This window comes from Linepithema humile, chromosome 1, assembly GCF_040581485.1.
Source record: "Linepithema humile isolate Giens D197 chromosome 1, Lhum_UNIL_v1.0, whole genome shotgun sequence".
Taxonomy (NCBI): domain Eukaryota; kingdom Metazoa; phylum Arthropoda; class Insecta; order Hymenoptera; family Formicidae; genus Linepithema; species Linepithema humile.
The window spans coordinates 24,337,093-24,358,035 of NC_090128.1; the positions used below are offsets into that span (position 1 = coordinate 24,337,093).

At 39.7% G+C, this 20,943-nt stretch overlaps 2 protein-coding genes across 3 annotated transcripts in view; one reads left to right on the forward strand and one right to left on the reverse strand.

The window, feature by feature from the left end:
- LOC136997248 (myosin-binding protein H-like) overlaps window positions 1-20,943 on the forward strand; it is a 24,330-nt gene continuing 3,387 nt past the window's right edge. Inside the window, exons 1-3 of the mRNA XM_067347770.1 lie at window positions 1-111; window positions 237-410; window positions 671-1,000. Coding sequence (XP_067203871.1) covers window positions 1-111; window positions 237-410; window positions 671-1,000 — 615 coding nt within the window. The remainder of the gene's footprint in view (window positions 112-236; window positions 411-670; window positions 1,001-20,943) is intronic.
- LOC136997176 (uncharacterized) overlaps window positions 13,716-20,943 on the reverse strand; it is a 15,402-nt gene continuing 8,174 nt past the window's right edge. Inside the window, exons 1-4 of one of the 2 annotated variants that reach the window (XM_067347625.1) lie at window positions 16,417-16,598; window positions 15,252-15,465; window positions 14,857-15,046; window positions 13,716-14,564 (exon numbers count right to left, since the gene is read on the reverse strand). In XM_067347625.1, the coding sequence (XP_067203726.1) occupies window positions 14,890-15,046; window positions 15,252-15,465; window positions 16,417-16,477 (432 nt within the window). In that variant the 5' untranslated portion in view covers window positions 16,478-16,598 and the 3' untranslated portion in view covers window positions 13,716-14,564; window positions 14,857-14,889. Of the gene's footprint in view, window positions 15,047-15,251; window positions 15,466-16,416; window positions 16,599-20,943 lie in introns of those variants that run through there. The other variant, XM_067347624.1, reaches the window with a different exon arrangement.

A 20,943-nucleotide genomic window follows, 5' to 3' on the forward strand; every position in this document is an offset into this window, starting at 1 on the left:
ATGGCGGCCAACGACAACGGCATAGATCTGTCGTTCGAGGGTGCCAATCTGATCAGGACAAAGGCGCCGTTCGATCCGCCAGGACCGCCGGGCACGCCCAAAGTCACCGAGGTTGGCGGCGACTTTGTTAATCTCTCGTGAGAGAAACCGGAAATAAACGGCGGCGTCAAGATCTTGGGTTACTGGATCGACAAACGTGAGGTCGGCAGTCAGGCCTGGCAGCGCGTAAACGCTAGTATCTGCCGACGCAGATCAATATCAGCAATCTGATCGAGGGCAGGCAGTACGAGTTCCGAGTGTTCACGCAGAACTCAGCTGGGCTCAGTCCGGAATTGAAGACCTCGACTTCCGTGAAGATCGTTGATCCGCAGGTGGCGAAGCCTCCGGAGATCATTCAACCTCTCAACAAGGTTTGTGTCTAGCAATTGATATAATTGATTTCCAAAAAATATCCGAGAAATATCAGAAAAAAATATTAAAAGTTGTTTAAAATGTGGTAAAAAATTGATTTTTTCAGAGAATCTTATTTTTACTACTTTTTTAAAAGAATTTTTTTACATAATTTCAAGATAAAATATGGAAATTAAACATTTTTTCAATATCTATCGTTTTTTTTCTTGTTTTTTAGATCCAAGACAAAGCAATCAACTCTTTCTATTTATTTTATTAGGTGAATTGCGTCCAGAATCACAATGCACACTTCCAGTGCAAGATCATCGGCACGCCGAGACCAACCATCACGTGGTTCAAAGGCGCCCGTGAAATCGTGAGCGGCAGTCGCTACAACATTTATTCCGAGGGCGACACTCACAATCTTATCATCCACGACGTGTTCGGCGAAAACGCTGACGAGTACTTCTGCCGCGCGGTGAACAAGTGTGGCGTGAAGTCCACGAAGGGCGAACTCTTCATCAAGACGCTACTAAAACTGAACGTGCCGCCACAATTCCGTGACACCGCCTTCTTCGGCAAGAGCGCGAACGTCGTCCGTAAAAGAGAGGTTTGTGGCAGAAGTTATCAATAAATTTTTTCATAATTGTTATACAAATATGATTCAAATACAAAAGCACAACCGAATCAACATGAATAATTCACTTTTGTTTCCTGTAAATAATTTTCGTATTTTGTCAATAGTAAAATTAATTACATTTTTTCGAGACGAGACGGTACTTCCGTGCTCACCAGAAAGCAAAGAAAAATCTAAACAAATCTTACCTTTGTAAATCTGCTACGAAAAATTCACACGGGCACACGACACGATCGCTTTCTTTTCTTTTTGCGGCAACCAAGATCTATAGAGAGAAGGTTACCTCAGTAAAACCGGTTGAAGGCGAGGGACGATGAAGTAAGGGGGGAGATAAAAACAGCTTGATGGCGAGGGGCAATGAAGGAAAAGGAGAGCATGATGATCTCATCGATAAACAGTAGCTGTCTGAGATAGCTTCTGTTTGCCGATGAGATCATCATTGCCGCTCGCCCCTCTTGCCACTCGTCCCTCTCTGCATTTGCCCCTCTTGCCGCTCGTCCCTCTTTGCGCATGAGGTAACCTTAGAGACCCTAAAAAGAGCATTGAGTAAAAAGAAACAGGAGGGAGCGTTTGGTCGTAAAAGTGCGGACGGAAGTGACTATATAAAGTGGTCGCTCAAGATGGCCGCTCAAGGGCGCCAATATTGAATGACTTGTTATGTTTAATTAGGAAATAATGTACAATTAAAAGAAAATAACTATAATATGCAATAATAATACCAAATTTTAATGGCGTTTTTCATTGGGATTGCACTCGTGCAGTATTTCCATAAGAGCAATGTTAAAATCTAAAATCTAAATTTATATTAAATCCTTCGTTCTTACAAAAATTTATCCATGCATTTCTTTGATCCGGATTTTTCGGAAACCTGTTTGTGAGTGAAAATTATTTAGTAATTATTGTGAATCTACAATTTCACAATACTATACATATGATTATAATCTCCAAAATAAAAATCTCATTATTGTTGATAATACTAACCGATGAAACGTTATTCCATGATTTCGAGCTGCTGCTGTTATGCCACAAGCTCTACAGTATACCATTTTGATCGTTTATTTTCATACACTGTTGCATAAAAGACTATACACTGCATATTAATGCGTACGGCGTACGGTATGCCGCTTGCCGCTATGCTCGAGCATTCCCTCTCACTTTCAAAAAGTGGTCGCTCAAGATGGCTGCCATGACGTACATCCGTCCGCGGATTTACCTAGTCCTGGCTAGTATATGCTCCCTCCTGTTTCTTTTTACTCAATGAAAAAGAGACTCGCCAACTCGTCACGTGACTGTTAGTGGACTCTGATTGGCTGGTGTATGGATCGCACATTTGTGCCCCGTGTGCACCATAAAGCTACACTGAACTACACTATGGCCGGTATTCATAGTGGGTGTTTACGATAATTCAAGTTCGAGTTAGTTTCACTAGGACCGAAAAATGAGATAGACATAACCATCTAGAATCTTTATGATTTATGACAACTCAACGCTGTCTTGTATTGCTTGAGTTAAATTAATTGAATTTGTTGAGTTTATAGAGCAAATTTTATTGTAATAAAAAAATGTTAACTGCAAATCAGTCTATGAAAGAAACAAATAATGTTGGTATGTATGTTGGTATACCTCTTTAATAGATATAATTATATATATATGTATATAATTATATTTATTAAACTCAACAAATTCAATGAATTTAACTCAAGCAATACAAGACAGCGTTGAGTTGTCATGAATCATAAAGGTTCTAGATGGTTATGTATATCTCATTGTCGGTCCTAGTGAAACTAACTCGAACTTGAATTATCGTAAACACCCATTGTAGTTCAGTGTAGCTTTATGGTGCACACGGGGCACAAATGTGCGATCCATACACCAGCCAATCAGAGTCCACTAACAGTCACGTGACGAGTTGGCGAGTTTCTTTTTTAAGGGTCTCTAGCACGGACTAAGGAATAGAGGGACGGTGAATGCTTAAGACATCCCAGTTGGGAGCGGTTCTCTGTACTGAGAATTCTGTTTAGCCTGGAGGCTTCAGAGATACTCTCTATGCTTTCACAGAAATCTCTCCAGCTTTTGCGCTTGGCGATTACTATCGCTCAGCTATATTTTCGTTGGGAGCTTCTAAACAATTCCCAGTGTGTTGCAGAGCCTGTTCTTCTTGCTCTGTAGAATTTCCTTCTCACCTCTGATTTGAGCTTTGATAGCTCTTTGTTCCACCAGGGAACTTTAATCGAGTGATTCTTCGGCTTTGCAGGGCAGTTGTTGTCGTAGGCTTCGACGATGGTGGCCCTCAGGAATCCTGCCGCTGTTTCCAGGTCTTCCTTGGTGTTGAATCTAAATGGGGCTTTTCGTAGCTCGGCTTTCAGGTTTTCTCTGTAGCAATCCAAGTTAATCTTTCTTGGGTTGCGTCCCCATTTTATTGTGGATGTAAGCTTTTAATTATTTATTTTAAACTATTGCATATTAGCAAGAGTCACTCCAATAATTACATATACACTCGAACTTGTTGATCGAAAAAACTCAAACATTGACATAGCACTCGGTGGAGAGCGAAGAGAGGAAGGGAAGTGCTACTCACCAATTACATTCTCCAGCGCGAGGACCTGGCATAAGCAGTATTTGTAAGCCCAGGTGTTGTAGTTGCGCAAGTTCAGGTAGTCGATTAGCTGTTTTTTCTTTTTGTCTTACTGAATATTGGAGCAGAAGCCGATGTCGAGATCCATCATAAGGGTACGAATCTTGCCACCCTCCCAGCTCTTCCAAAGCCAGTACGGCGTGATGAAGCAGATCGCCTGCAAACAAAATGTCGAGTTAATATATACCGACGAATCAAAATACGGCCAATTAATTACCTGCAAAAACAGCACGAAACAAACCCACTAGTAATACGTGTGTTTTTTCACGTTGTCCGAGCGCGTTTTTGAATCGTCGAGAAAAGTTTCTGACATTTCCTTTTTGTCTGCCGGAAAACTCGTGTACGTACCGCCTACTAAAGAGTACGTATTGATAACATCTTTTGGTAAGTCTTTGTAAAAAATGCAATTAATAGAGTCAATGAAATATTGACCCGCGGTGACCATAATGAAACATAATATTAGTATAATGCTGGTTAACACGCAATTCATGTGAAAAACTGTGCCACTAATTTTTACGCCCGAGATATTCACAAAACTTTTTAAGGAATAAAATGTGTTTAGCATTTTGTTTGAAGAATAGGCCCACACACGCTTTCTAACGCACACGCGCTTATTGCGATCACCTGTCCGTGGGCGAAGTAGCCTCGCGGCATCCAATCGGAGGCGTCGCAAAGCAGGTCCGGGAGCTTTGTATGGGTCAAAGGTTTTAACGGCCCACTCAACTCCCTTTGAATACACCACCTCAGCCGCCAGTCACGATTCCCTGGGTTTATTGGTGTCCCTGGGTCCTGACCTGGTATGGGCTGTTAAATGGTCTGTTGTTTCCTGAAACTCCGGAAAGTGGATTTCCATCAAGAGTTTCAGTGTCTCGTTCATGTTTTCTGTATATCCCTCTTTTGGATATACAGACATCCCAGTTGGGAGCGGTTCTCTGTACTGAGAATTCAGTACAGAGTTTAGCCTGGAGGCTTCAGGGATACTCTCTATGCTTTCACAGAAATCTCTCCAGCTTTTGCGCTTGGCGATTACTATCGCTCAGCTATATTTTCGTTGGGAGCTTCTAAACAATTCCCAGTGTGTTGCAGAGCCTGTTCTTCTTGCTCTGTAGAATTTCCTTCTCACCTCTGATTTGAGCTTTGATAGCTCTTTGTTCCACCAGGGAACTTTAATCGAGTGATTCTTCGGCTTTGCTGGGCAGTTGTTGTCGTAGGCTTCGACGATGGTGGCCCTCAGGAATCCTGCCGCTGTTTCCAGGTCTTCCTTGGTGTTGAATCTAAATGGGGCTTTTCGTAGCTCGGCTTTCAGGTTTTCTCTGTAGCAATCCAAGTTAATCTTTCTTGGGTTGCGTCCCCATTTTATTGTGGATGTAAGCTTTTAATTATTTATTTTAAACTATTGCATATTAGCAAGAGTCACTCCAATAATTACATATACACTCGAACTTGTTGATCGAAAAAACTCAAACATTGACATAGCACTCGATGGAGAGCGAAGAGAGGAAGGGAAGTGCTACTCACCAATTACATTCTCCAGCGCGAGGACCTGGCATAAGCAGTATTTGTAAGCCCAGGTGTTGTAGTTGCGCAAGTTCAGGTAGTCGATTAGCTGTTTTTTCTTTTTGTCTTACTGAATATTGGAGCAGAAGCCGATGTCGAGATCCATCATAAGGGTACGAATCTTGCCACCCTCCCAGCTCTTCCAAAGCCAGTACGGCGTGATGAAGCAGATCGCCTGCAAACAAAATGTCGAGTTAATATATACCGACGAATCAAAATACGGCCAATTAATTACCTGCAAAAACAGCACGAAACAAACCCACTAGTAATACGTGTGTTTTTTCACGTTGTCCGAGCGCGTTTTTGAATCGTCGAGAAAAGTTTCTGACATTTCCTTTTTGTCTGCCGGAAAACTCGTGTACGTACCGCCTACTAAAGAGTACGTATTGGTAACATCTTTTGGTAAGTCTTTGTAAAAAATGCAATTAATAGAGTCAATGAAATATTGACCCGCGGTGACCATAATGAAACATAATATTAGTATAATGCTGGTTAACACGCAATTCATGTGGAAAACTGTGCCACTAATTTTTACGCCCGAGATATTCACAAAACTTTTTAAGGAATAAAATGTGTTTAGCATTTTGTTTGAAGAATAGGCCCACACACGCTTTCTAACGCACACGCGCTTATTGCGATCACCTGTCCGTGGGCGAAGTAGCCTCGCGGCATCCAATCGGAGGCGTCGCAAAGCAGGTTCGGGAGCTTTGTATGGGTCAAAGGTTTTAACGGCCCACTCAACTCCCTTCGAATACACCACCTCAGCCGCCAGTCACGATTCCCTGGATTTATTGGTGTCCCTGGGTCCTGACCTGGTATGGGCTGTTAAATGGTCTGTTGTTTCCTGAAACTTCGGAAAGTGGATTTCCATCAAGAGTTTCAGTGTCTCGTTCATGTTTTCTGTATATCCCTCTTTTGGATATACAGACATCCCAGTTGGGAGCGGTTCTCTGTACTGAGAATTCAGTACAGAGTTTAGCCTGGAGGCTTCAGGGATACTCTCTATGCTTTCACAGAAATCTCTCCAGCTTTTGCGCTTGGCGATTATTATCGCTCAGCTTTATTTTTGTTGGGAGCTTCTAAACAATTCCCAGTGTGTTGCAGAACCTGTTCTTCTTGCTCTGTAGAATTTCCTTCTCATCTCTGATTTGAGCTTTGATAGCTCTTTGTTCCACTAGGGAACTTTAATCAAGTGATTCTTCGGCTTTGCTGGGCAGTTGTTCTCGTAGGCTTCGACGATGGTGGCCCTCAGGAATCCTGCCGCTGTTTCGAGGTCTTCCTTGGTGTTGAATCTAAATGGAGCTTTTCGTAGCTCGGCTTTCAGGTTTTTTCTGTAGCAATCCAAGTTAACCTTTCTTGGGTTGCGTCCCCATTTTATTGTGGATGTAAGCTTTAAATTATTTATTTTAAACTACTGCATATTAGCAAGAGTCACTGCAGTAATTACATATACATGTGCTTTGTACTTACTGTACTTGTACTTTTGCGCGTTGCGCGTATATTTGTGAATCGTTGGTAGACGGTGTTCCCACCGTTCTCACTAAAATTATTTTATGGTAGGTCCCTTACGTGCTCCGGGGACCGAACACGTTCGAGGGTTTTATGGCAGGTCCCTATGCGTGTCTCGGTTGCCGAGCACGTTCAAAGGTTCTAAGGTATGTCTCGTACGTGCTTCTGAGACAGGACTTTCTAGAAGGTTCGAGAACATTCTAGAAAGCCGAGGTGGAAAGTTCTAGACGGTTCGAGAACGTCCCGAGATGGAATATACTGGAAAGTTCGAGAACGTTCGGGAGATGGAAAATTCTAGAGAGTTCGAGAAAGAAAAAATTTAAATATGACGGCTGGAGGACGTTACACTAGCGATAAATGTCGCACGGCAACGAAAAGTTTGGTCGCGCGACAAGAGTCGCGGTACGCGCGAGCAGCGACTACTCGTACGTGATATACAGGGTGTCCCATTTAACTTGAGACAACTAAATATTTCGAAAAATAAGCATTGTACTAAAAAATGTCCCAAATAAACTTATTCCGAAGCCCCTGAGGCGATAATGGTGTCTTTCTTGTCGTCCTTATTTTCATCAAGTGTAATATTTTACAGAATTGTCTTCTCTAGGTTTTTCGTCGTAGTTTTCCTTCCACTAGGACGGTTGCCTACCATGGCTGACGAGCCCGTCCTGCCCGGGGATTTTATATTCGGAGTTCTTCCTTCTCTTAAGGCGTGCTCTTGGATCCCTGTTGCTTCACCCCAATCCATCCTGGGACATAGTCCCGATCCGGAAAGGGAGATCATCGACTCAGGGGAGCCTTGGCACCACGACAAGGTGACACGCCATTGCCAAGGATCTTCAATCGTCTGGTGCAATCTAACTGGACCACTGTATGCACACGCACGCACATGCGCACGCGCGCGCACGCACACACACACACACACACACACACACACACGCACACAGAGCAGAGAGGGTTTAGAGTCATAAAATACAGCGGGAATGACGAACCGCGGGGTCCTTATCTCTGCTGTGACACACATGCACATATGCACACACGCACGCACGCACGAACACCCACCCACCCACACACACGCACACGCACACGCACAATCACACACACACACACACACAAAAGGAATCAGATTCATGCCACTTCCACACAGTTGATCCTGGATAACGCTAAGTGCATGAAATTTCGGCATTTGAGCGGCCGCCATTTTGAATGGGGATGTTGTAACGACTTGAAATTTTAGAAGTGTGTTTGTTATCAAAAGACATTTCAAATGAGCCTCCACTCGACCCTTAGTCCAATTAAAAATTTTTAACCCCCTTTTACCCCTCCGTACCTGGAAAAGAGGGATGATCGGTATCCATGTTAAAAGGTAGCTTTTTTGATAAATCAAAATACGTATTTTACCGTTTTTTGATATTTTTATTTTTACAAAAGTTATTTAGGGGTTTCCACACTTTTGGTAAACCCTGTATACAGGGTGTCCCGTATGGACCGTAACTACGCTTAGGGGTATATTTCTGAGATAATTCTGAGCAAAAAATCTTAATACCAAAATACTGAGGGTGTAATGGTTTTTGAATTAGAAGCATTTAAAGTTAGCGAATAAGATAGCCTGAAATTTGCGCGCTCAGGTGTGTACAACGTACAGTGATAAAAGCGAAATTGACTATCGCTCCCCTGTTGTCAGTATTAATATTTGGAAAATAAATTTGCTAATACATATTAACATAAAACGCATGCATTTCATTTTCTTTTAATATTTTATGAACCATTGTTTTTGACATTCCAACTTGACGACTAATTTCACGAATACTCATTGTAGGATTTTCTTCTACATTACGTAGCACTTTTTCTTCATTTTACCATAAATGAGTAACATATCACAATATTTTGTACAAATAATGAGTAACATATCACAATATTCTGTACAAATATCTGTAAGATAAAAAGAAATGTCAAAGAAATGTAATTTTTGACAGCTTGCGTTTTGTGTATCATAATATTTTTTTCTTTATAATATTTTCAACAAAATATTTATTGCCTAAACAATATTTATGTTAATATGTATTAGCAAATTTATTTTCCAAATATTAATACTGACAACAGGAGAGCGATAGTCAATTTCGCTTTTATCACTGTACGTTGTACACACCTGAGCGCGCAAATTTCAGGCTATCTTATTTGCTAACTTTAAAGGCTTCTAATTCAAAATTCATTACACCCTCAGTATTTTGGTATTAAAATTTTTTATCTCAGAAATATACCCTTAAGCGTTGTTACGGTCTTTACGGGACACCCTGTATATATATATATATATATGTATATATATATATATATATATATACAGGGTGACCCATTTTAATCTATCACCCCAAATATTTTCGTTTCCTTGCATTTTACAAGAAAATGTTTCAGACAAATGTTGTATGGTTTCAAGGGGGCCATAAAATGATTTCATTGGTTTGACCTTGGATAGTCGTTTAAAGGTTACACAAAAGTCACCTTTAATTTCTTAAATTGAAACCTCCATTTTTCATTACATATTCTTATAGCTTATTTTGACAGCTTTCCAAAACACTGTAATAAAGTTATTGTCCATTAAGTATTTGTCGCGTTATGAGGTTTAAAAGTTACGATACTGCCGGCATTAGCGTTATCCGAGATAGTCTGCGAGCGGATAGTCTGCTATATCACAGACCTTCTTAAAAAAACTTTCTACGTATTGAGAAAAATGCTATGGTATCAAGAGAAATCAGACGTGGTTTGACTTAAGGAATATTTTTTCAAACTACTAGTCGAGTCCTTTTGTGTGACTAAACATTTTTAGAGGTCACATTAATTTCTCTTGATACCATAGCATTTTTCTCAATACGTAGAAAGTTTTTTTAAGAAGGTTTGTGATATGGCAGACTATCCGCTCGCAGACTATCTCGGATAACGCTAATGCCGGCAGTATCGTAACTTTTAAACCTCATAACGCGACTATTCAAGGTAAAACCAATGAAATCATTTTATGGCCCCCTTGAAACCATACAACATTTGTCTGAAACATTTTCTTGTAAAATGCAAGGAAACGGAAATATTTGGGGTGATAGATTAAAATGGGTCACCCTGTATATATATATATATATATTCTTTTTTTTTCCTTTTGATAAGATATGTAACGGACAAATTTCCATTGGGGATCTCTTTGAGTTTTACCGACTGATCGTGAGAAAGTTGCGCAAAGAAGAACCGTGTAGGATGTAGGACGTAACAGTAGTATCCATACTGCTTTTTCTCGCTGTCGGAATACGCTTTCGAATTGTCGATGCCAAGGAAAGGCACTTCGGAGCCTTCTCTCTTCCGGTACGCCGTGGTGATCGTATACATACTGTCTACCTAACAGTACGTATTTACGACGTCTTCGGACAGGTCAGCTTTGTTGAATGAAAAATTAATCGGGTTACCAACATATTGACCAGTGGTGATAATAACAGAAAATGCTGTCAGTATAATCACGGTAAGACTGCAATTCATACGAAAGACAGTGTTGTCAATTTGAACGCTCGAGTTCTTTACAAGATTTTTTAAATTATAGAATGTGTCTCGCATCTTGGTGCAGCACCGAACGATGCAATGCTTGCCCTGAACACTTTTGTCAGGGGGCCTAGGGTTCAGCCTTTCTTGTAGTAGGCTGGGGTAAATCCTATCAGGTCCGGGAGCTTTGTATGGGTCAAAAGTTTTGACGGTCCACTCAATAACATACGCATATAACGCGGTGTCCGTTGGCATATATATATGAATCGGCGAATCGGTGCTCATTAACGATACCTCGGACCCAGAGTCTATCAGGGCCTGGATGCTGCGGCCCCTGATAGAGATTTGTACGTACGGTCGGGGGCGGTAAATTATTTGGACTCGGGCCGGTCGGCGACCGCATAATCTTAACAATATCATATCAATTGCACGTTCTTAATCTACAATTATTTGTTCAAGGTCCATGTGTCCAATGTCCATGTGTCCAATGTCCATGTGTCCAATGTCCATGTGTCCAATGTCCATGTCAATGTCCGATGTACATCGGACAACATCCGGCAAGGATGTCTGTACATCGGTATTTATCCTTTTGTTATGGCAAATGTCATAAAAACATCTGCAATTAAAATGATTAAAAATTAGTATGTTATTTAATATTACAATTAATATTACAATAATTAAAAATACTTAAAAAATTATATACATATATAAAGTGAACTTACCTGAAACACATTGTAAGCATGTATAATGAAATTAATATAAGGGGAATTAATAAAATTAAAAAAATTTCCCATTTTTTTGTAAAAATAAAATTTCTATTTTTTATTTTAATATTTCCTTTATTTATTAGATGCATTGTACCTAAAAAAATAAGTAATCAATTATATACATATTTATAATATTAGAGAAAGTTTGTTAACCTGTTGTAAAGTTTGGACCTGTTGCGCACCACCCTCTTGATCACCTGTCCGTGGGCGAAATAGCCTCGCGGCATCCAATCGGAGGCGTCGCAAAGCAGGTCCGGGAGCTTTGTATGGGTCAAAGGTTTTAACGGCCCACTCAACTCCCTTTGAATACACCACCTCAGCCGCCAGTCACGATTCCCTGGGTTTATTGGTGTCCCTGGGTCCTGACCTGGTATGGGCTGTTAAATGGTCTGTTGTTTCCTGAAACTCCGGAAAGTGGATTTCCATCAAGAGTTTCAGTGTCTCGTTCATGTTTTCTGTATATCCCTCTTTTGGATATACAGACATCCCAGTTGGGAGCGGTTCTCTGTACTGAGAATTCAGTACAGAGTTTAGCCTGGAGGCTTCAGGGATACTCTCTATGCTTTCACAGAAATCTCTCCAGCTTTTGCGCTTGGCGATTACTATCGCTCAGCTATATTTTCGTTGGGAGCTTCTAAACAATTCCCAGTGTGTTGCAGAGCCTGTTCTTCTTGCTCTGTAGAATTTCCTTCTCACCTCTGATTTGAGCTTTGATAGCTCTTTGTTCCACCAGGGAACTTTAATCGAGTGATTTTTCGGCTTTGCAGGGCAGTTGTTGTCGTAGGCTTCGACGATGGTGGCCCTCAGGAATCCTGCCGCTGTTTCCAGGTCTTCCTTGGTGTTGAATCTAAATGGGGCTTTTCGTAGCTCGGCTTTCAGGTTTTCTCTGTAGCAATCCAAGTTAATCTTTCTTGGATTGCGTCCCCATTTTATTGTGGATGTAAGCTTTTAATTATTTATTTTAAACTATTGCATATTAGCAAGAGTCACTCCAATAATTACATATACACTCGAACTGGTTGATCGAAAAAACTCAAACATTGACATAGCACTCGGTGGAGAGCGAAGAGAGGAAGGGAAGTGCTACTCACCAATTACATTCTCCAGCGCGAGGACCTGGCATAAGCAGTATTTGTAAGCCCAGGTGTTGTAGTTGCGCAAGTTCAGGTAGTCGATTAGCTGTTTTTTCTTTTTGTCTTACTGAATATTGGAGCAGAAGCCGATGTCGAGATCCATCATAAGGGTACGAATCTTGCCACCCTCCCAGCTCTTCCAAAGCCAGTACGGCGTGATGAAGCAGATCGCCTGCAAACAAAATGTCGAGTTAATATATACCGACGAATCAAAATACGGCCAATTAATTACCTGCAAAAACAGCACGAAACAAACCTACTAGTAATACGTGTGTTTTTTCACGTTGTCCGAGCGCGTTTTTGAATCGTCGAGAAAAGTTTCTGACATTTCCTTTTTGTCTGCCGGAAAACTCGTGTACGTACCGCCTACTAAAGAGTACGTATTGATAACATCTTTTGGAAAGTCTTTGGAAAAAATGCAATTAATAGAGTCAATGAAATATTGACCCGCGGTGACCATAATGAAACATAATATTAGTATAATGCTGGTTAACACGCAATTCATGTGAAAAACTGTGCCACTAATTTTTACGCCCGAGATATTCACAAAACTTTTTAAGGAATAAAATGTGTTTAGCATTTTGTTTGAAGAATAGGCCCACACACGCTTTCTAACGCACACGCGCTTATTGCGATCACCTGTCCGTGGGCGAAGTAGCCTCGCGGCATCCAATCGGAGGCGTCGCAAAGCAGGTTCGGGAGCTTTGTATGGGTCAAAGGTTTTAACGGCCCACTCAACTCCCTTCGAATACACCACCTCAGCCGCCAGTCACGATTCCCTGGATTTATTGGTGTCCCTGGGTCCTGACCTGGTATGGGCTGTTAAATGGTCTGTTGTTTCCTGAAACTTCGGAAAGTGGATTTCCATCAAGAGTTTCAGTGTCTCGTTCATGTTTTCTGTATATCCCTCTTTTGGATATACAGACATCCCAGTTGGGAGCGGTTTTCTGTACTGAGAATTCAGTACAGAGTTTAGCCTGGAGGCTTCAGGGATACTCTCTATGCTTTCACAGAAATCTCTCCAGCTTTTGCGCTTGGCGATTACTATCGCTCAACTATATTTTCGTTGGGAGCTTCTAAACAATTCACAGTGGTTTTGCAGAGCCTGTTCTTCTTGCTCTGTAGAATTTTTTTCTCACCTCTGATTTGAGCTTTGATAGCTCTTTGTTCCACTAGGGAACTTTAATCGAGTGATTCTTCGGTTTTGCTGGGCAGTTGTTCTCGTAGGCTTCGACGATGGTGGCCCTCAAGAATCCTGCCGCTGTTCCGAGGTCTTCCTTGGTGTTGAATCTAAATGGGGCTTTTCGTAGCTCGGCTTTCAGGTTTTCTCTGTAGCAATCCAAGTTAATCTTTCTTGGGTTGCGTCCCCATTTTATTGTGGATGTAAGCTTTTAATTATTTATTTTAAACTATTGCATATTAGCAAGAGTCACTCCAATAATTACATATACACTCGAACTTGTTGATCGAAAAAACTCAAACATTGACATAGCACTCGGTGGAGAGCGAAGAGAGGAAGGGAAGTGCTACTCACCGATTACATTCAGCAGCGCGAGGACCTGGCATAGGCAGTATTTGTAAGCCCAGGTGTTGTAGTTGCGCAAGTTCAGGTAGTCGATTAGCTGTTTTTTTTTTTTGTTTTTCTGAATATTGGAGCAGAAGCCGATGTCGAGATCCATCATAAGGGTACGAATCTTGCCACCCTCCCAGCTTTTCCAAAGTCAGTACGGCGTGATGAAGCAGATCGCCTGCAAACAAAATGTCGAGTTAATATATACCGACGAATCAAAATACGACCAATTAAATACCTGCAAAAACAGCACGAAACAAACCCACTAGTAATACGTGTGTTTTTTCACGTTGTCCGAGCGCGTTTTTGTATCGTCGAGAAAAGTTTCTGACATTTCCTTTTTGTCTGCCGGAAAACTCGTGTACGTACCGCCTACTAAAGAGTACGTGTTGATAACATCCTTTGGCAAGTCTTTATAAAAAATGCAATTAATAGAGTCATTGAAATATTGACCCGCGGTGACCATAATGAAACATAATATTAGTATAATGCTGGTCAACACGCAATTCATGTGGAAAACTGTGCCACTAATTTTTACGCCCGAGATATTCACAAAACTTTTTAAGGAATAAAATGTGTTTAGCATTTTGTTTGAAGAATAGGCCCACACACGCTTTCTAACGCACACGCGCTTATTGCGATCACCTGTCCGTGGGCGAAGTAGCCTCGCGGCATCCAATCGGAGGCGTCGCAAAGCAGGTTCGGGAGCTTTGTATGGGTCAAAGGTTTTAACGGCCCACTCAACTCCCTTCGAATACACCACCTCAGCCGCCAGTCACGATTCCCTGGATTTATTGGTGTCCCTGGGTCCTGACCTGGTATGGGCTGTTAAATGGTCTGTTGTTTCCTGAAACTTCGGAAAGTGGATTTCCATCAAGAGTTTCAGTGTCTCGTTCATGTTTTCTGTATATCCCTCTTTTGGATATACAGACATCCCAGTTGGGAGCGGTTTTCTGTACTGAGAATTCAGTACAGAGTTTAGCCTGGAGGCTTCAGGGATACTCTCTATGCTTTCACAGAAATCTCTCCAGCTTTTGCGCTTGGCGATTACTATCGCTCAACTATATTTTCGTTAGGAGCTTCTAAACAATTCACAGTGGTTTTGCAGAGCCTGTTCTTCTTGCTCTGTAGAATTTTTTTCTCACCTCTGATTTGAGCTTTGATAGCTCTTTGTTCCACTAGGGAACTTTAATCGAGTGATTCTTCGGTTTTGCTGGGCAGTTGTTCTCGTAGGCTTCGACGATGGTGGCCCTCAAGAATCCTGCCGCTGTTCCGAGGTCTTCCTTGATGTTGAATCTAAATGGGGCTTTTCGTAGCTCGGCTTTCAGGTTTTCTCTGTAGCAATCCAAGTTAATCTTTCTTGGGTTGCGTCCCCATTTTATTGTGGATGTAAGCTTTTAATTATTTATTTTAAACTATTGCATATTAGCAAGAGTCACTCCAATAATTACATATACACTCGAACTTGTTGATCGAAAAAACTCAAACATTGACATAGCACTCGGTGGAGAGCGAAGAGAGGAAGGGAAGTGCTACTCACCGATTACATTCAGCAGCGCGAGGACCTGGCATAGGCAGTATTTGTAAGCCCAGGTGTTGTAGTTGCGCAAGTTCAGGTAGTCGATTAGCTGTTTTTTTTTTTTGTTTTTCTGAATATTGGAGCAGAAGCCGATGTCGAGATCCATCATAAGGGTACGAATCTTGCCACCCTCCCAGCTTTTCCAAAGTCAGTACGGCGTGATGAAGCAGATCGCCTGCAAACAAAATGTCGAGTTAATATATACCGACGAATTAAAATACGACCAATTAAATACCTGCAAAAACAGCACGAAACAAACCCACTAGTAATACGTGTGTTTTTTCACGTTGTCCGAGCGCGTTTTTGTATCGTCGAGAAAAGTTTCTGACATTTCCTTTTTGTCTGCCGGAAAACTCGTGTACGTACCGCCTACTAAAGAGTACGTGTTGATAACATCCTTTGGCAAGTCTTTATAAAAAATGCAATTAATAGAGTCATTGAAATATTGACCCGCGGTGACCATAATGAAACATAATATTAGTATAATGCTGGTCAACACGCAATTCATGTAGAAAACTGTGCCACTAATTTTTACGCCCGAGATATTCACAAAACTTTTTAAGGTATAAAATGTGTTTAGCATTTTGTTTGAAGAATAGGCCACACTGAAAAAAAGGATTGGTTATAATAATCTAAACTTGCAAAAATTACTAAGAACTTTGGTGACATAGTTTCAACTAAACATATTGAACAAACAAACTAAATACATTTAATAATTTAATAATGACAAAATAATTTGGTTAATATTTACAAATAATTGTAGCAAAATTTGATACGACTTGATTAATATTGGCAAAATTTGATGATTATTAACAAGTAATGATAAATACTATCAAAGAATTTGATAAGTATAAACAGATTATTTTTTAATTGCGAGAATAATAAGAAAATAATAATAATAACGGGCGCGTTTCTAAAATTGTTAGTTTAACATATGCGAATATTATTAATGAATAGAAAATATTATTTTTCTGGGCAAAAAAATATTATTCTGATGATTTACTATTTTAGAAACAAATGCGGAAAAAAGAAAAGAAAGTTGCATAAAGCAGGTCTCAAACACGGGATCTCTAATATTCCAGCTACTTGTTTTAGAATTTCTGAATCAGAAACGTTTGCTTCTTACTATTAGCATTTATCGTCTGTTGCGTCGGCTCGGTGGAAGGAAGATGATCTCTCTCTTCCATTGGTTGAACAACCAAGCGCACACGAATACGTGACGTAGCGCTTGTGTGAGACAGCGGAGCCGGGACCGCGGTGGGCAATATCGTATCACTGATCTAATCTAAAAACGTCAAACAAAGCATAATAGACATATATAGGTTAAAAAATTATTATTGTAGAATATAAACTATAGTTTTAAATTATTTTATATTATCTTATTATTATTATCTGACAGTCCAGCGCCTCATCAACTTAGATTTCTTGAAGCCCTTTGTTTTACAATATCTTATTCAAGCACTCTACAATTAATGCCCTGTCTAGACTGGAGGATGATTTTACTTGTGGCTCATTTTTTATAAATTAAAAAAATATTTGGGTCAAACTATCCACTCCACAAGTAGGATCATCCTCCGGTCTAGATTAGGCATAACTGAATAAAATTATTGGTTATGTATCTCTCCCAAAATTGCCCAGAATAGCAGACGACTTTATGAGGCCTTTTAGTGACGTCTTACTAAAGATTCGTCAGACGTCTGTATATCGTCTTTAGATAACGTTTTAAAGACGTAATAAAAAAGACAGAACATTGTTAAGACATACGTGTTGTATGGGGCATTACTCAACCCACACAACATTATGTCGTCTTATATTCGTCTGATAGATATCTTAAAATCGCTCAGACGTCTTACGAAACTGTCAAAGAGGCGTATTTAAAACGTCTATGAGACGTCTTATGCAACAATTTTTGACGATTTAAAAACATTTTTGAGATATCTCTTGATTTGTCTTATAAGACGTCTGTGAGACTTATTTTAAGATGTCCTTAACAAACGCTTTATTAATATAATGATTTTATATTCAAGTAGCAAATGATCGTCATAATTGGTTATTATATTATATAATAACTAATTATAATGATAAAAAACATCAGATGACGATCATTTGCTCCTTGAGTAATTATTTTAAAATAGAATATTTTTAACTCTACAATTAATGCCCTGTCTAGACCGGAGGAGATGATTTTACTTGTGGCTGATTTTTTTATCAATTGAAAAAAATTATTTGGGTCAAAACATCCACTCTACAAGTAGTATCATCCACCGGTCTAAATTAGGCATAACTGAATGAAATTGTAGATTATGCATCTCTCCCAGAATTGCCATAGCAGACGACTTTATAAGTCCTTTTATAGTGACGTCTTACAAAAGATTCGTCAGACATCTGTACATCATCTTTAAGTAATGTCTCAAAGACGTAATAAAAAAAACATCTACAGACGTCGTTAAGACATGCGTGTTGTATAGGAAATTATGTTCATAAGATAATATGTAATATTCCACAAAAAACATAAGAAAAATATTACCTGTACATCATACATTTATACAACCAAATTTTTTTATGGGCAAAAAATTTTCTGGTTTTTTTTGCATTAAATTGTTGCAGCAATTTTTTAAACTCTCTGATGTTCTAAATTCGGTCAAGGACATACTATTAAACAAATGTTTTATTATTTTCTAATATTTTTCTTTATTTTTTGAGATTACTATGTCAAGTTTTTGTTTTCTATCACATTTTTATTCTAGCAGTGAATTTCACAGTCCTTGAGTTCACTGAGTCTGGTGGTCGCGCATGCAAAACGTTGATAGGAAAGTAATATGACGGATATCTGTGTAGTGAGTATTCTCGTCTGCGCCATTTTGGACCCATTTCCCCACTCCTTGCCCTCTCAGTCCCTACAAAGTTTGAGCAGCTTAGAAGACATAACCTAATCACACAGATAACTATGGCTGCGTTCCGTAAAGCGCAGATGCGCGCATATGCGCTTTACGGAACGCAGCCTATACTAGTACTAGATCGCTAACTTCGTCAAAAGAGCTGAGGCCGGCAGGATTTCCGGTTTCGGCCATGACACCCTACAACAAAATGGCGACAATGCGTGTGTCATAGATGTCTATACTAATACTAGATCGCTAACTTTAGGCTTTGACGTATGGAAAAACTGAGGCTGGCAGGATTTCCGGTTTCGGCCATGACACCCTACAACAAAATGGTCGCTCAACAACTGCTCAACAACTGCTTAACAACTGCTCAACAACTGCTCGGCATCTTTCAAGAATTTTTACAATATTATCAATTTGTATCACCACGCCGGGTATCACATGTGCATACGCACGTACAGATATACACATACACACGCATTGTTGCCATTTTGTTGTAGGGTGTCATGGCCGAAACCGGAAATCCTGCCGGCCTCAGCTCTTTTGACGAAGTTAGCGATCTAGTACTAGTATAGACATCTGTAGCGTGTGTATGTGTATATTTATACGTGCGTATGCACATGTGATACCCGGCGTGGTGATACAAATTGATAATATTGGGCGGTATTCATAGTCCGTTCTTATATTCAAAATTGTTTTAAGCACGGACTTATATTCGCTCTCTTCGTCACACAAAGATTGTGTCTGACGAAGAGAGCGAATATAAGTTTGTGCTTAAGACGATCTTGAATATAAGAACGGATTATGAATACCGGCCATTGTAAAAATTCTTGAAAGATGCCGAGCAGTTGTTGAGCAGTTGTTGAGCAGTTGTTGAGCAGTTGTTGAGCAGTTGTTGAGCAGTTGTTAAGCGGCCATTTTGTTGTAGGGTGTCATGGCCGAAACCGGAAATTCTGCCAGCCTCAGTTTTTCCATAAGTCAAAGCCTAAAGTTAGCGATCTAGTACTAGTATAGACATCTGTGCCTAATCATCATAATCTTCTTACCTCAGCGACAAAGAGGCGATAGGGCAAGGAGTGGGAAAATGGATCAAAAATGGCGCAGACGGGAGTACCTGTATCTTTAGTGCTCTAATCTAACTAGCCGATACGTACACGTATAAAAATCAGATATAGTAGTCATGTATATCATACATAACATCAACCAATTAAAACATGACTGCTGTCTTATCAACGTTACGCATGCGCGAGAATTTAGTACATAGATTTTGGGGTCATTATTTGACTCACGGACTAAGGAATAGAGAGACGGAGCACAAGCTGTACCGGGGGAGCACGTTTGCGGCGGGGGGGGGCGCCATATTCGTTTAGTAATCACCACACATAGAACTCACTATTTGCGTATGTGTGAGAAATAAAAGTCAGATCCTGCGCACAATAAACAAAATAGGAAATAGAAATAGGAATAATTATTAAATATTAGAAATAAGAAATTGGAATTATTTATTTTAAAAATAAAAAATAGAAAAAATTAATGCATGAATTAAGAAATAAGAATTGGAACTAATTAATATATTTTATTTTCTTGTTAGATGTAAAATAATTTCTCTTTTTAATATTAAATGTTTAGTGCTATTTCTAATATTTTGTATACTGTATGCAGAGCCTCAGAGTAATAAAAGTTAAAGTATTTTATAAAATTTATAGTACAACAATAATAAAACCGCCTAACCTCTTTACGCTTGTCACTCGTTATGTCTAGTGGCACCACTACACGAGTGTGGCCATGTCACAGACACAGAATCTCTGTGTGAGAATCGCTACATCAATATGGCGGAAAGCAGTCCCCCCCGCACGCTTGAATTACCATCCCCTCTCGCCTAAACTAGGACTTTAGACTCGGTCCCTCTATTCCTTAGTCCGTGATTTGACTCGAGTTAACGGTTTAGTATACATATAGTATACATTTATAACGTTTTCGAATAAACGGGGTTTGAACGATCTAGGGTTGATCAATCACTATTTTACTATAAATGCAAGTCTTTCATTGGTGGAGAGGTTGCAATGACGTCATTAACCAACCCTGGGTCGTTCAAATCCTGTATAATCGAAAACGCTATTAGTATATACATATAGATGTTTGTAGATAATGTCGATGTTTAGATGTGCCACATAAAATTAGACTTGTAATTACAATAAGTTTTAAATTTATTAAAATTAGACTGCACTCTATTTTTAAGTTTTATTTATAAGAAATCTTAAAACCTATACGAAAAAGACATCAATTAATAAAACAGATATTGTTTTATAGAAAGTGATGTACAGTAGTAATAAATATAATGTATTAGGTGTGCAAGTTAATTCGGTGCTTTTGCATTAAATGCCTTATAAATCCATTTTAAAATTAAACATTTTTTCGCCTTTTTACGGTTTGCAAGTGTGCACCCCTATGTTTTCAAAATACTACATGCTTTGACGAAGCAGGCGATATAACCTCATAAAACAGCAGTGAACACAATGGCGTCCGAAAAGCAACATTTGAGGTATTGTATTTTTTTTATGTTTTAATTGAAAAAAATGCTGCTGAAGCCACGGAAATGATTTGTTCCGCTCTGGGTGAAGGCGCTGTGACGTATAAAACGTGCAAAAAATGGTACCAGAAGTTTCGAAATGGAGATTTTGATCTTTCGGATCGAGACCGTCTAGGTCAATCAAAAAAGTTTGAAGACGAGGATCAACTCAATCAACTATTGAATGAAAACTCTGCTCAAA